The sequence below is a fragment of the Penicillium cosmopolitanum genome (assembly GCF_028827165.1).
Source record: "Penicillium cosmopolitanum strain IBT 29677 chromosome Unknown utg000003l:1.0-3747932.0:1.0-3751027.0, whole genome shotgun sequence".
Taxonomy (NCBI): Eukaryota; Fungi; Ascomycota; class Eurotiomycetes; order Eurotiales; family Aspergillaceae; genus Penicillium; species Penicillium cosmopolitanum.
Window position 1 is genome coordinate 522,483 of NW_026622673.1, and position 12,898 is coordinate 535,380.

The 12,898-nt window shown below is 46.3% G+C and overlaps 3 protein-coding genes across 3 annotated transcripts; 1 reads left to right on the plus strand and 2 right to left on the minus strand.

The window, feature by feature from the left end:
* Nucleotides 1-2,375: 2,375 nt before the first annotated feature.
* N7509_000351 (uncharacterized protein) lies at nucleotides 2,376-4,436 on the minus strand (the record flags this gene model as incomplete). Its single annotated transcript, XM_056624998.1, has 9 exons — nucleotides 2,376-2,559; nucleotides 2,615-2,944; nucleotides 2,993-3,046; nucleotides 3,097-3,183; nucleotides 3,234-3,691; nucleotides 3,741-3,843; nucleotides 3,898-3,914; nucleotides 3,967-4,174; nucleotides 4,243-4,436. The coding sequence occupies 9 exons, from the start codon at nucleotides 4,434-4,436 to the stop codon at nucleotides 2,376-2,378; spliced, it is 1,635 nt and encodes a 544-aa protein (XP_056493580.1).
* Nucleotides 4,437-6,530: 2,094 nt separating this feature from the next.
* Nucleotides 6,531-7,684, plus strand: N7509_000352 (uncharacterized protein; the record flags this gene model as incomplete). Its single annotated transcript, XM_056624999.1, has 5 exons — nucleotides 6,531-6,552; nucleotides 6,618-6,697; nucleotides 6,743-7,122; nucleotides 7,174-7,247; nucleotides 7,308-7,684. 5 exons carry the CDS (start codon nucleotides 6,531-6,533, stop codon nucleotides 7,682-7,684), a joined length of 933 nt encoding a protein of 310 aa, XP_056493581.1.
* Nucleotides 7,685-9,848: 2,164 nt separating this feature from the next.
* N7509_000353 (uncharacterized protein) lies at nucleotides 9,849-12,094 on the minus strand (the record flags this gene model as incomplete). Its single annotated transcript, XM_056625000.1, has 3 exons — nucleotides 9,849-10,175; nucleotides 10,292-11,696; nucleotides 11,844-12,094. The coding sequence occupies 3 exons, from the start codon at nucleotides 12,092-12,094 to the stop codon at nucleotides 9,849-9,851; spliced, it is 1,983 nt and encodes a 660-aa protein (XP_056493582.1).
* Nucleotides 12,095-12,898: the final 804 nt, after the last annotated feature.

The following is a 12,898-nucleotide window of genomic DNA, read 5'->3' on the forward strand; positions in this document are numbered from 1 at the left end:
TGTTTAGATAGTGAAGAGGTAGTGTACCTCGAGATAGGCCTGTGCACGGGACCGAAAAGACCGCAACCAGGACCGTACCAGACCGGACCGCGCGGTCTTTGGTCCCAGATATTGAGACCGGTTGTGAAGGAGAAGATAGGGAGTCTCCTGACAAGATTATATTCTCTTTGAAAAGATCCCTTGATAGAGCCCCAAGGAGGACCTGTTAAATCCCCTACCTTTCGAGCTCGTCTCGAAAGCCTTTATGAAGGATGTCTACACAAACCTTGTTCCTTTCATACTGACCCCTTTTAGAATGCCACTTGTTACGCCAACAATATAAAGAGGTATAGGGAATGCGGAAGAAATGCCTATGCACCACCAGAGTTGATACATCACCTCGCTTGCCTGCCTGCATACGCACACAGGAATCCACTCAAAAGGAGAAGCTGGATCCTCTTAGGAGGACCAGCGATTAGTCTGAATATGATCATACCAATATCAGGCACATCTCCCATTCTTCACTCGTATCCTTATCGTATCAGGATGCCCTCAGGAAATGATCCTAACACCCCTGCTTGCCGATTGATCCTGTTAACTATGTCATGTAATCGGAAGATCTTGAAGACAAACGGTCCTCATATAGAGGGTCTTGAGAGCATATATATCGTATAGCGCCTAAGACCGTTCGTGGATTATTATCAATACATCTAGTTATAATACCTCTTGGTAATTTATTTTGCTGCTGCTAAATTACCCTAGGAACATAGAGATATTTTACCGTTCTTTATAGAACGAGGATATAAATAGCGTATATTCTTTAACTAGCAGACACCTGAAGTCTGTGATTAGTAGAGCTAAATATTACCCTGTTAAGATGAATCAACTAATACTGAGACGTAGGAAGCGCGCGTCTATATAAGCCGATTATAGGAAATATAGGACATCTAGGACAATACCTAATAAGACGTAAGATACATATAGGAACGCCAGCGATAATATGAAATTGGTATCGACTTAAGGAAGATTTATGCGTAGGAGATATAGTCTACATCATAACTAGATACTAGCGAATAGATTAACCAAGATGTAAGCTCGCTAAGTAAGCAAGTAACCCCTATAAGATCGTTGGTAAAGTCAGACATTCGTATCCAATCAATCTACCAGACTTGATTCGTGTTCACTTAGTGTTTATATCTAAAGAAAACTACCCAGGACCTCCAGGAAAGAGCCACTCTTCGGACAGGTTGTCGACCCTACGCCACTAGTGGAAGTGACTGGCGACTCGGAATGGGAAGTTCAAGATATAATTTCCGTCCGGCTATACTACTGAAAACTCTTGTAACTATAAAGTGAAATGGATTAGTAATAAAGATGACAACTGGAATCCGGCGAGAGATTTCATGAACGCACCCGAGAACTAATGGAGTTCCACCGTCGGTATTCCGATCTACCTGGAACTCCCAAACGATTTACAGATTTAGGCCCGAGCTGCATTAAACGACTGATTTGCACCTGACCATCCTGATAACGATAAACCAGCCTGATGAGAGTTGGTGGGCCAGGTCTTTTTAAAGAAGGGAGGAATACGACGACGTTGACGAAAAGGGAGCAAACATGTTACATGGCCAAATCGGGGTGATAAGAAAAGGCACTCGCTCCTTTTCCTGGAATATTCAAACACCACCTCACGAGATAGCTTTGTCTTTCTTATCCTTCTCTAGTATTGATACTTTCACCAAATGGCACAAGTTGATCCCTGATTCCTTCCTGGTTGTGACATCTGCCAGTATACACTCTAGCGAATGAGGATCACGCGTAACTAAAATGGAATGAATTGATTGCTTGTAGATAAATGAGTGGCAGCCAGAGGATGTATTAAATACACATCTACAGAGTTGGTTCATATTGGATATGTGATGGTACAAAATGATCTGATTGAAATTGTCTGTCCCCGATCTACAAGCCTTTTAAATTCGTCTGGCAGTCGGCCGAAGAGGAGTCTAGGCCCTGGTTGACGCCCACAGTCTAAACAAATGCAGGTAATTTAGATCCACTAGATTCAATTAAGCTTGTGCTTACAACGTTAGTAGTTGACACTTAGACCTGGCCGGCTGGTCTCACATTATATTGTGATCCAATTGGGACCTGTCACACGTAGAGGGGCGTATCATGGACTGGTTGTGTCGGAGAAAGTAAGACCTTTACTGTGAATGAAAAAAAAGGGTTCAATGGGTGCCTATTTGCGCTGGCTAACTGTGCGGAACAGTCGAGATGGGTAGTTGGGCAGTGGATGGATACAGCATTGCACACGGAATTGGGACGGAACATTGGAATAAATACCACAGTCCACTGTCTCGGTGAAGTAAAGGAACTATCCATGCTACCAATGTGGCCTAGTGCCCCATTCCCTTCTCCAGGTTTTCCTGCACAATCTTCCAGTACGTCCCCCGACTACGAATGCGGCAGGACTTGCCAAACTTGATCATCACGAGAAACACGGCTGCGCAGGCCATACCAGCAAAAGCTGCCGATATGAAACAGTTCTGATAGCCCAAATTGTTTATCCATGGCGTAATACTATCATCATTAGTCATCCGGCTTATAAGATGGCAGATTAGTGTTGTGAACTCACCCGTAACCGATGGCAAAGGACATTGTGTTCCGCACCAGAATCACACTAGCGATTGCAATGCCACTCAGTTCTCGGTAGCTATCAACAAGGTAGTTGACACTTAGCGTGATGCCGCAGGTAGTGGTGAATGCTAACATGCACATAGCTGCGACTAGACCAAACCAATGAACTTCGTGTGCAGCGCCGACACCCCACAGCAGTAGGGATCCAGGTACGAGGATTAAACAGGCAAGGAAGGGCCAGAGACGATGCTCTGCCTCCATGATCCCGCCGTTGCGACGGGCCAGTTTAATCGTCAGCCAGTCACTGAATCGGCCGGTGAAAATGGAGCTGTTGTTTATGAGTATTGGATTGTGGAACTTTCGTAAAGAAACTTACCCGAAGATAACTCCCAGGCAGCATGCTAAGTAGCTGAGGCCGACCATAGAAGAACTGAGACGTGTTAGATTCTTACCACTGACCGTAGTGAGCTTGGGGCTTACCTAAGGTTATATGGGGCCGATCCCAGAATGATCGACGCAGTTCCGTTGAGGATATTGAACAGAACCAGGTAAGATCCATACGAGAAACTATCCAAACATTAGCTTTCAGTCATCTGTGGAGCTAGGAGGGGAGGGACGCATGCCCAGCATAGAAGATCACCGGCCATGACAGGTAGTTCAAAGTCTGCCAAATCCGACGCAACATGGTGTTCTGCTTCTGGCGAGGGCCCAAAAGCGAGAGCTTCTGCACATAAGACTTCTTGGTGTAGAATACGCCAGTTTCCGCAGACGGGGAAGAATGGTCAGAGACCGGCACGACTTTCTCGGGGTCATCACTGTGAGAGCGGTGGCAGTAGCTCAGTTGAACGTTGGCGATAGTGGCATCTTCAACATGTTCGCGAACGTAGTTGGTTTCTTCCATGAAGAAAAAGAGGAAGATCATGGCACAACCAACAAAGATACTGGGCCAGTAGAAGACCCAGCGCCAGCCCTGGTACTCGGCGATGAAACCACAGATCACCGGTGCAAAGGAGTTACTGCCAGCGAGGAAAAGGGCGTATAGCCCCATATAGGTTCCGCGCTCATGGGTGAAGTACTGACACTGTTAGTACTTGGTGCCTCGCAGGTTCGGGATGCGGACGTACCACATCGGTCACCGTAATCTCCGGTAGGGCTTCGATAGGGGCAGTGAAAAAGCCAGAGAGGACGTTTCGTGCAATCCATTGGCCGTTGGTGTGTGCATAGGGACTGAAATGAAGTTAGGAATGGTGTCTTTTTTCCCGAGGCATCAAAACTCCTTACCCCCACATTGTTGTACCCTAACACTTGTTAGCCATGGTTCTTCATGTATCACCTCAGCAAAGCACCTACCAAAATGCCCGCCAACGACAATATATAAGTCAATCGCTTGCCAAATTGCATTGCAAAGGGCTGCCAGAAGAGCAGACCCCATCCCATCAACAAAAACATATACCCCGTGCCTTCATTAAGAGTGCTGACCGGCAGTCCTGTCTGTTTCGAGAGCGGTGTGATCACTGAGTAGAGGACGGAGGTGGCGATACCGGCGAACAATGTATATCTAGAAGACCCGCGTGGCTCATAAGTATTCACCTTCCGTAATGCACACTTGAATTTATTGATACTCACACGCTCACACAGACAGTTGACAAAAGTTTCCTCTTGGGACTCCAGTTCAACGGATCATCCGGGTCATGCGAGGGTGTCGGGATCAGCACGATATCTCCATTGCCACTTTCCAAATGGCGAGTATGCAACATATGCTCTACATCGACAAGCGTGACGGTGCCAGGGATCGCCGAGCTATCCACAGCCAGCGCCATGATGAGCAGTCTCGTGGCAGAAGCAAAGATACAAGGAAATAAAAAAATGAAATAGTGAGATACAGAGATGAGAAAGAGCCGACAGTTTTATGGCTGAGAATGGAATGGTGTTTAAAAGCACCAAACCGGGCCTTTAATACCCCCCAACTTTTGCACTTAGGAGGTTCTGGTATGCAGTCTCTAGGGTATGTCTAAATCGATCATTGCTTCCCCATGGGGTTGCTACGGAAAAAAGTTTGTTAGTCAGACGGGCTTTTCAAGGTTTGAGAGAGAGTCCTGGTTCAATTATGGTTTGAGTGTCCCATAGAAGTCCACTTTGACCTTGCGAGTGGAAGCACGCACCCAATTGGGAGAATAGCCCGGGCCGGGCGTCTAAGCAAGTGACGGCTCATCCTTAGCTCCGAAATTCGTAGTTTAACTTCCGAGAATAGCATTCCAGGGCTAATCGTTCCGTGGCGGCTCTCCAGGGTCCAAGGCAAAAGTATATTATTTGCATGCGGACTAAAGTCCGCTGGGATTTTAGTCCGTTGGAGATGAAGGTCGTGGGACTCCATCCAGTCGTCCCCACTAGTTTCCGTACACTTCGCGCGCTCACGCGTCCGACCACTACTTTTTTCTTCAACAACAATGGTACTCAGAACCCCCCCTATCGCCTATTGATCCAAACCGGAGGCGGAACACTGCGTTATCTCCCTACCGGCGTGGTATTTTAGTTGGTCAGCACCTTGTTGGTCGCAGTATTCCCCAGATCGCTAAGGCTGTTCAATCATCGCCTACTACGGTGCATATAACTAGTATATCCTCAAGAAGAACAGGCAACGTCACGACGGCAATAGCATTCCACGCAGCGGCCATCCACCGATCCTATCGCCAAGCGACACGCGAAGGATTTTGACGTTGATTAAACGCGATCACTTTACCACCTATCACGATATACACGTCCGATGTGGCATTACTGCATCGAATAGTACTATACTTCGATTGCTAAACCAGTCTGGTTATGCCAACTGGCGGACCTCGAATATCACTTGAAGTGGCCCGCATTCGCTATGAATGGGCTATAAAGCATCGAAATTGGACTGACCGCGACTGACGACGAGTTATTTGGAGTGAGAAATATGTTCTTTGGAAATCGGCAAGGGACAACGCGAACCTTGATGCTTTAGGCTTAATCGGCTTGGCGAGAAATGGAAAAAAGAGTATATACAGCCGTAATCGAAGTCCAAAGTTACGTCTGTTATGATTTGGAGCGCGATCTAGGGGGGGGGTTCACTCAGATATTCATATCCTCCAGCACCCCTGAACAGTATGCAGCACGGTCGCTGAATATGAAACTAGGCTGAATATGAAACTAGGTACGTTTGCGCATGTGCTTAAAACCCGAACTGCACCAGAACTGGTAATATTACGGTATTTAGCCGAATTGTAGTTAGGTGGCGGCGTAATGCTTCGTACGAAACAATATTGGCTCGCGAGAGAGACTGCCTCCATCGAAGTCATGACGTATGTGGCATGAGACTAGAGTATCGTTACGCCCCTGGACAAGTGAAGTACAGTGGATAATAGATCGCCAAACGGTGGAGGTAATGAGAGGCGTCGCTATGAAAAGGGCAAAATGAAATTTATTAGCTGAATGTAGTATTGATCTTGCCCGAGAGCTGAGTGTATTGAGACCAGATCCTGATAACTCCGATGGGGAGCCATGAGGAGAAAGACTTCCCTATTCTATTAAGAGGCAAGTTAATCTATAAAAGATTGGTAGACTGATTTGCCCCCTTTCCCAACTTCTTATAATACTCATGACCCGATCCTTAACAGTTTAACTGCTACCACCCTATAATCCAATGAGTCGACCGAGCAGCAAACATGTCCAACCATCTCGATCAGACGCCAGACAATAAAGGCCCGTTGATTACCAGACTGAGCCTTTCTATAGGTGTTCTGTCGACGGTATTTGTGGGTTTGCGGTTCTGGGCGAGGGCACTCACGCGAACAAGGCATGGACCTGACGATTGGATGATGGCAACCTCCCTGGTATGCCTCTAAGAGCAGTCCAAGCTACCTGTACTAACTTCTAAGCTTTTCATATACGGAATGATCGCTCTCACTATTGTAGGTAAGGAACTAAGATCATGAAGTGGTCCGAAAGGATAATTTTGAATACTCATATAACTACAAAAGCCGTCTACTTGGGGGACACTGGAAAACATGTCGATTTCGCCAAATCAAGCAACGTCATAACAATGAGCAGAGCTGAGCTGGTCTGTCCAAGGAAATCTTTGTTTCACCTAAAACTGACGTTATAGAAGTACCTTTCCTTGTTGGATATCCTCTATACCACTAGCATCGCCATTATCAAAGCTTCCATCCTGACTATGTACTATCGAATACTTCCTACCCGATTTGTTGAGATCAGTGTATCAGTGCTTGGAGTAATTGTGTTCATGTGGTGGTTCGAGGGCTGCCTTGTCACAGTGTTCCAATGCCAGCCAATCCAGAAGGCCTGGGGCATGTCAACATTAGAGGGCCGGTGCATTGACAAGGGCAAATGGTACTTCGGTGCTGCGGTCCCGAATATTGTCACTGATGTGGCAATTTTGACAGTACCAATCTATGAGATTTGGCGACTGAGATTACCTAATGCTCAGAAGTTTGCCATTGCTAGCACCTTTCTGCTGGGCGGATTGTACGTGCCAACTCCTTTGCAGCAATACGATGTTGAACTGACACAGTTAAGCGTCACTATTGTCAGTTGCATCCGAGCTAGATGCGTCCTTAACCTTCACGAGGGGGACAATACAGACTTCATATGTAGGTGACAACTCTAATGCTGATGCCAGAAGCGGCTGTTGACCTTGACAGACCGTGTAGCGTGTGTCTGGTGGTGGTCTGTCGTGGAGATTTCAATTGGATGTGTCTGCGCCTGTCTCCCGACACTGCTACCCGTGATTCGCTTTTTGTTCAGACACTTACGTGGCCGTGGGGGGAAGGGCAATACCGCGACTAAGTGCGTAAACGGCGTCGCGACTATTGGCAGTTCACCGACTAGGAGGCACCCGCCTACAAGCCCTCACAGAGCTGGAACATGCGCTGGACAGAACGAGGAAGGAGCCTCTGCCAGTGACTTATACCTGCAGTTTGAGGAAAGCTCAAATGACCGAAACTCTTTTGTTTCTGACGAGCTAGAACCGGGCCTACGAAATGACGGAATTACCATGGATACCATGACAGGAGCTCGCACAAATTAGGAAATACCCCAGTAGTTAGTGCTTTAATACCCAATAATTCCCTCCCTACGAACAATATACGTTTTGGGGGTACAGATTTATTATGAAGTTGGTTAATAAGTACATCGCGACTAATAAAACTATGGTTATGTGGGAATGGCACGCTCGATAGTGGCTCTGGGCAGGATTTTGGTGGCTTTAGTAAGTCAAGCCACTGTTAGTCACTTCGCTCTGTCTGGGTCTATTTTCAAGGACCTTGAGGAACATACCGGGAAGTTATATCGGGCCTTGATTTGTCCCGATCTGTATTCCCAAATTTACGTCGCCGAATGATACAGCAGCCATGTCAACATGTCTTACTCTTTTGGTAGGAAAACGGAGCGAGCCCATAAATGGTACCATACTCAGCCCCACCATCAGGTGACTTGTTCAGCGCTGAAAATTTCATTATAACCTTAGCCCGTGGCCTTTCAGGAGGATTGGCCTACATTTAGTCATCCTGGTAATTTCATCTCTCCTGCAATCGAAGCATGAAGGTGGTTATTTACCGCTCCTGTCGCCGCCTTCCGATAATAGGTTAGAACATCTTGTCGCGCTACCGAATGCTTTCGAATTCTACTGTACACGTGCAATGAATTTGGCCGACTTGGCTAGTTGCTGGAGGGACGCAATTCCGTATATGAATGTGTTCGAGTTCATTCGCCAAAGGACTTATAGAATACTATCACATTGTAAATCTAATCTAGTGCTCTAATCTTACTGGAAGTGGCTGAGTTGAACTTGGAGCAGTTGAAGAACCGTGACTTGCACCGAGCTGACTTAGGGATGATTGAAGATATGGTGTATTGTGGGAATATGCAGTAGGAGTTATTACAATGTGTTTTCATGGAGATAATGTAAACACTGAGAATTTTTTATTTGATTTCAAGCGTGTTAGCAACATTAACGAGTGTTGGAAAGAAGAATTTGATTTTATGGCGACACTAGGTATTTACAAGAGGATCAACTTGCCAGCTGTCGAGCCAGGTTTTGTACATGCTGTTATAATCACAATTGTCTTTGTCAATGCAGGACTCGACCATCTCTTCCATAATTGATCACGATCCGATGCGGGGTAGGAAGCTACGAGGACCCACCTCTCGCCCTCGACGATCGGCTTAAATAGCTGACCGTTAACATAGCACTCCAAGGTCGTTAGACGGGTATCTCTGGGTACAACTGATCCCTGAATTTGAAATCCAACGGACCCCTCCAATGTCTCCCCCAACGTACAGTAAACGCTCAATGTTTTTCGAAAGAAACTCACCAAGTTCCCGGGCCATGAATCATCATGGATTCATCAGTCACTTCAAGATTCTGTAGGATAGATGATTTCGGCACACTATTTTTTTTGGTTCTTTCAACGCTCTGTAAAATGAAATTCTTGCCAAGTGCTTCATGAGTCCACTCCAATTAGCTGCAGAGTTCAATCCTGCACCACTTTCTATGAGCGATTGTTAGAAAACGCTTGATATCCCCTCAACGGTCTCAGTCATCTAAAACTTTTCAACGACCCTTCAACATTCCCCCTCCCCACAATCCCGTAAATTTCATTTTGCTAAATAATGAAATGCCCGAGAAAATGTCAGAAGAACGACGAATTCCTGATCTTAGTTTTTCACCGGATGATCCCTAGTGGCTTTTATCGATGGAATTGTTTTTCAACGCGGCCCCCAATTCCCTCCAACGCTTCCCTCCAACGTGTTGAGATAGGTAGTTGTAATATTCTTGTTGAGGTTACTATCAAAAGTGGGAAACCCATCTATTTAAATGTCCATCTCTAGTCCCGCCATAAGCTTTGACCACCGCGATACTCAACACAACGCTTCCCTCCAACGCTTCCCTCCAACGCTTCCCTCCAACTGTTGAGTATCGCGTTGGTTAAAGCTTATGGCGGGACTAGAGATGGACATTTAAATAGATGGGTTTCCCACTTTTGATAGTAACCTCAACAAGAACATTACAACTACCTATCTCAACAATTCATATTCGCAATATTCATGAATAAATGAATAATTCATATTTATTCATATAATAAAATACCATACATAATCATTCATTTCATTACATCCCAATACATCTACCAAGCTCATACACTCTAGTCCGTACAAGTTACATCCGAGACTTTAGCTCTTCATCAATGAATTCACATGCATGCACCACCCAAAAATGATGTCTGAAACTGCCCTCTCAACAGCATCAACCATCGCATAGTCTCCGCGTTCAGACAGTGTCTTCGGACGCCCAAGACATCTCTAGAGTTGCTGAACTCGCGTTCAATTCCAACCTCTGCAGAAGGGATAGACAAATAATCGCGAGCGGCTTTGGCCATAAGTGGGAAATTAAATGCGTTAGCCTTCCACCACTTCAGGACCCATTCTGCGTCCACATCACTGATCATATGGTGGGACCAGTTGACCGGCGGCGAATCCAAATACTTATCAATATCCGACAAAGGAGCCTCTTTGGAAGGCTGGACTTTGCATAGAGTTCTCCACATTGTTTCCGACATCCCGGCGGGCGTGGATGGTCAACTTCACGCGAAACGAGTGGCTCCGGGGGATACTCTTTTTTTAAGAAATCCCGCACTTGAGAAACGATAAGCCCCGAATCCTGTTCGCTCATCTGAGACACAATCAAAGACGACTTGATGCGCGGATCCAACACAGAAGCCACATAGTAAAGAAGGTTGTCGTCCATTTTCTTAGCAAATTTGTTCATCTTTCGAATCCCTCCTTCCACCGCATCGCGAATTTCAATGTTCACTTCTTCAAAACCCCCCTCTGCATTTCGAACGTCATTTAACAAGTCGTCCAGGCTCCAGTAAATCGGTAGGCTTTCCACAATTGTTGGGCAAGACTTTGAAACGGAGTTTGTGTGATCCCAGAACGGCTTGAGAATCTTGGCCACTTGCTGTAGTGTCGACCATTCGTCACCAGTAAGCTGAAGGGCCTGAACTTCTGGGTGTATCCTAACAAACTGTCCGAGCTGAGTTTGCAGCCGAAGGGCGTCCTGAATCATGATATACGTCGAGTTCCATCGGGTGTCAACATCATAACTGACTTGTTTGCCGGGTGACACTTCTTTCCAATCTAGGCGGCGCTGTGGGCTACGGGCAATCCATAGCGTCAGGAGCCGGACTTTCATAATTGCTCCTTTTGTGCTGTGCAGGGAGTTAAATGATGCACTAGAATGAATGGCCATGTCGTCCAGTATCGCTTTTGCTTCTCGAGCCGAGCCAGCCCTTAAAGAAGCTAACACATCTCTACAAATCAGATTGAGGATATGGGCAAGGCAAGGAATGAAGCTCTGTCGTCCACGAAACCGCATTAGAGGTCTAATGCGAAAGCGGTCATCGTCATTATCATACTTCTTGAGGAGCTGATCGTGCAGGCTATCGCAGAGCGTCCCGTTATTGCCCGCATTGTCCCCTGTGATGGTCAGGAGCTTTGGAGCGATGTCTAGTTCGTCAAGCATCTTCAACACAACTTCTGCTAGATTCTCTCCAGAATGTGGTCCATTGATTTCGGTGAACTCGAGAAGTTCATCTCGCTTTTCAAACTCGGGAGAGATCCAATGACCAATGATACCCATGATCGCAATCTGATTTTCCGACGTCCAAACGTCAAGGGACAAAGCGAGTGTCCGGCTGCTCCTCGCAAGCTCCTCTTTCACGGAAGTCCTACTTGAATAGAATTCCTCCTTAATTCGGTTGAAGAGAGTATCAGCAGTCTTGATGGGCAAAGTGGCCCCCGTTGCTTCAATGAGTGCCCTGAAAGCTGGATGCTCTACCACTGTAAAAGGCTGTCTTGTTTGAATGACCCATCGGACTAGCATCTCTTCAACGCCAGCCTTCTTTCTCGGGGACTCCAAGAACCGGTCGAGGCTTCCTTCGACCGCGGGTAGGAAGATGGAGTCGGCTCCAGACTTGATACGATGCTTGGTCTGGAGATGCACCAACAAATTCGAAGTGGAACCATAGCGCGCTGAATCTCTGGAGGATCAGCTGCAATGTTTACAAATCAGCAGTCAGTCCTTTTTTGGTGGGCCACCCTGCCGACACCAAGTGTTATCCAGATCTGTGGTCCAAAAGTGCTCGAAAGTCCAACTAGAATATGACTTCGGCTTTCGTCTTTTATACGGGTGCGGACTACTCGTATTGCTGCTGCTCTCTGAAAAGGCAGGATCAAGTGGGGAGGGCGAGGAGCTAAGGAAAGAGTAAGTCCGCTTCGACTGAGGCGTGTCTTCTAGGTCCCTAGATAGAGAGGGCTCGGGAGAGTAAGGGCGTCCTGTTTCACAGGTAGATTCCTCAGATTGCTGTGAAGGCGAAGAAACCAGGCCATTGTGTAGAGCATTATAGTCCCGACGTGGAAGACCGCAAGTTCTCCGCATGGATGGATTGGGTGTAGATGTCATGCTACTATTTCCTGTTATCAGTATATCAAAGTGGTATCGACGGTAATGCATAACATACCTTGATCTATCTGGGCTAGGTTTAGAAACTGATAGGGGGGCTTGAGGGTAGGATGATTGTTGACATGCCCATTCATGTTCGCGCTTTATATGCCCTTCTTGACGTGGAAAGTTGATAGGTCTCTTTTGTGTTTTCTGCAACGCGATATCGATGATTTTGAACGTAAACAAAATGCAGCCAGGGTCATCTGAGGCTCTGGATCGTGAGGCAAACGCGTTTTCACGTGCCATTTCTCAGGACTGCTATATGGACGGAGTTTGAAATGGATCGAACTTGAATCAGGAGAGTAAGCAGATCTATTCAATTCATTGCCCAAGTTGGTTCGCAATTGCACTGTTAGATATATATAATCTTCACGGATCTTTGTGGTCGTGTCAAGTATCTATGAATAGGCACTTATGAATGAGTATCATATCTCAAAAAGATCAACTACGGCACATCATACCGGTCAAATCCTATATGAGCGGGTTGTACCTTCCAACATATATTCGCAACGGAGATTCACAGTCCAGCGTTGCTGATGAAGTGATGGCATTGTGAAATCGACATCTAAGCGCATTTCGGTAATACGATAACCGCTGTACCGGACATAGTATTAATGCGGAGAAATTTCACGATATGAATAATATGTGTTGAGTATCACGGGTGGTCAAAGTATGTAGTGGGGATCATCAAGAGACAGATAAATAGATGAGGAGCCCCACCTCCAACAAGATAGTCAA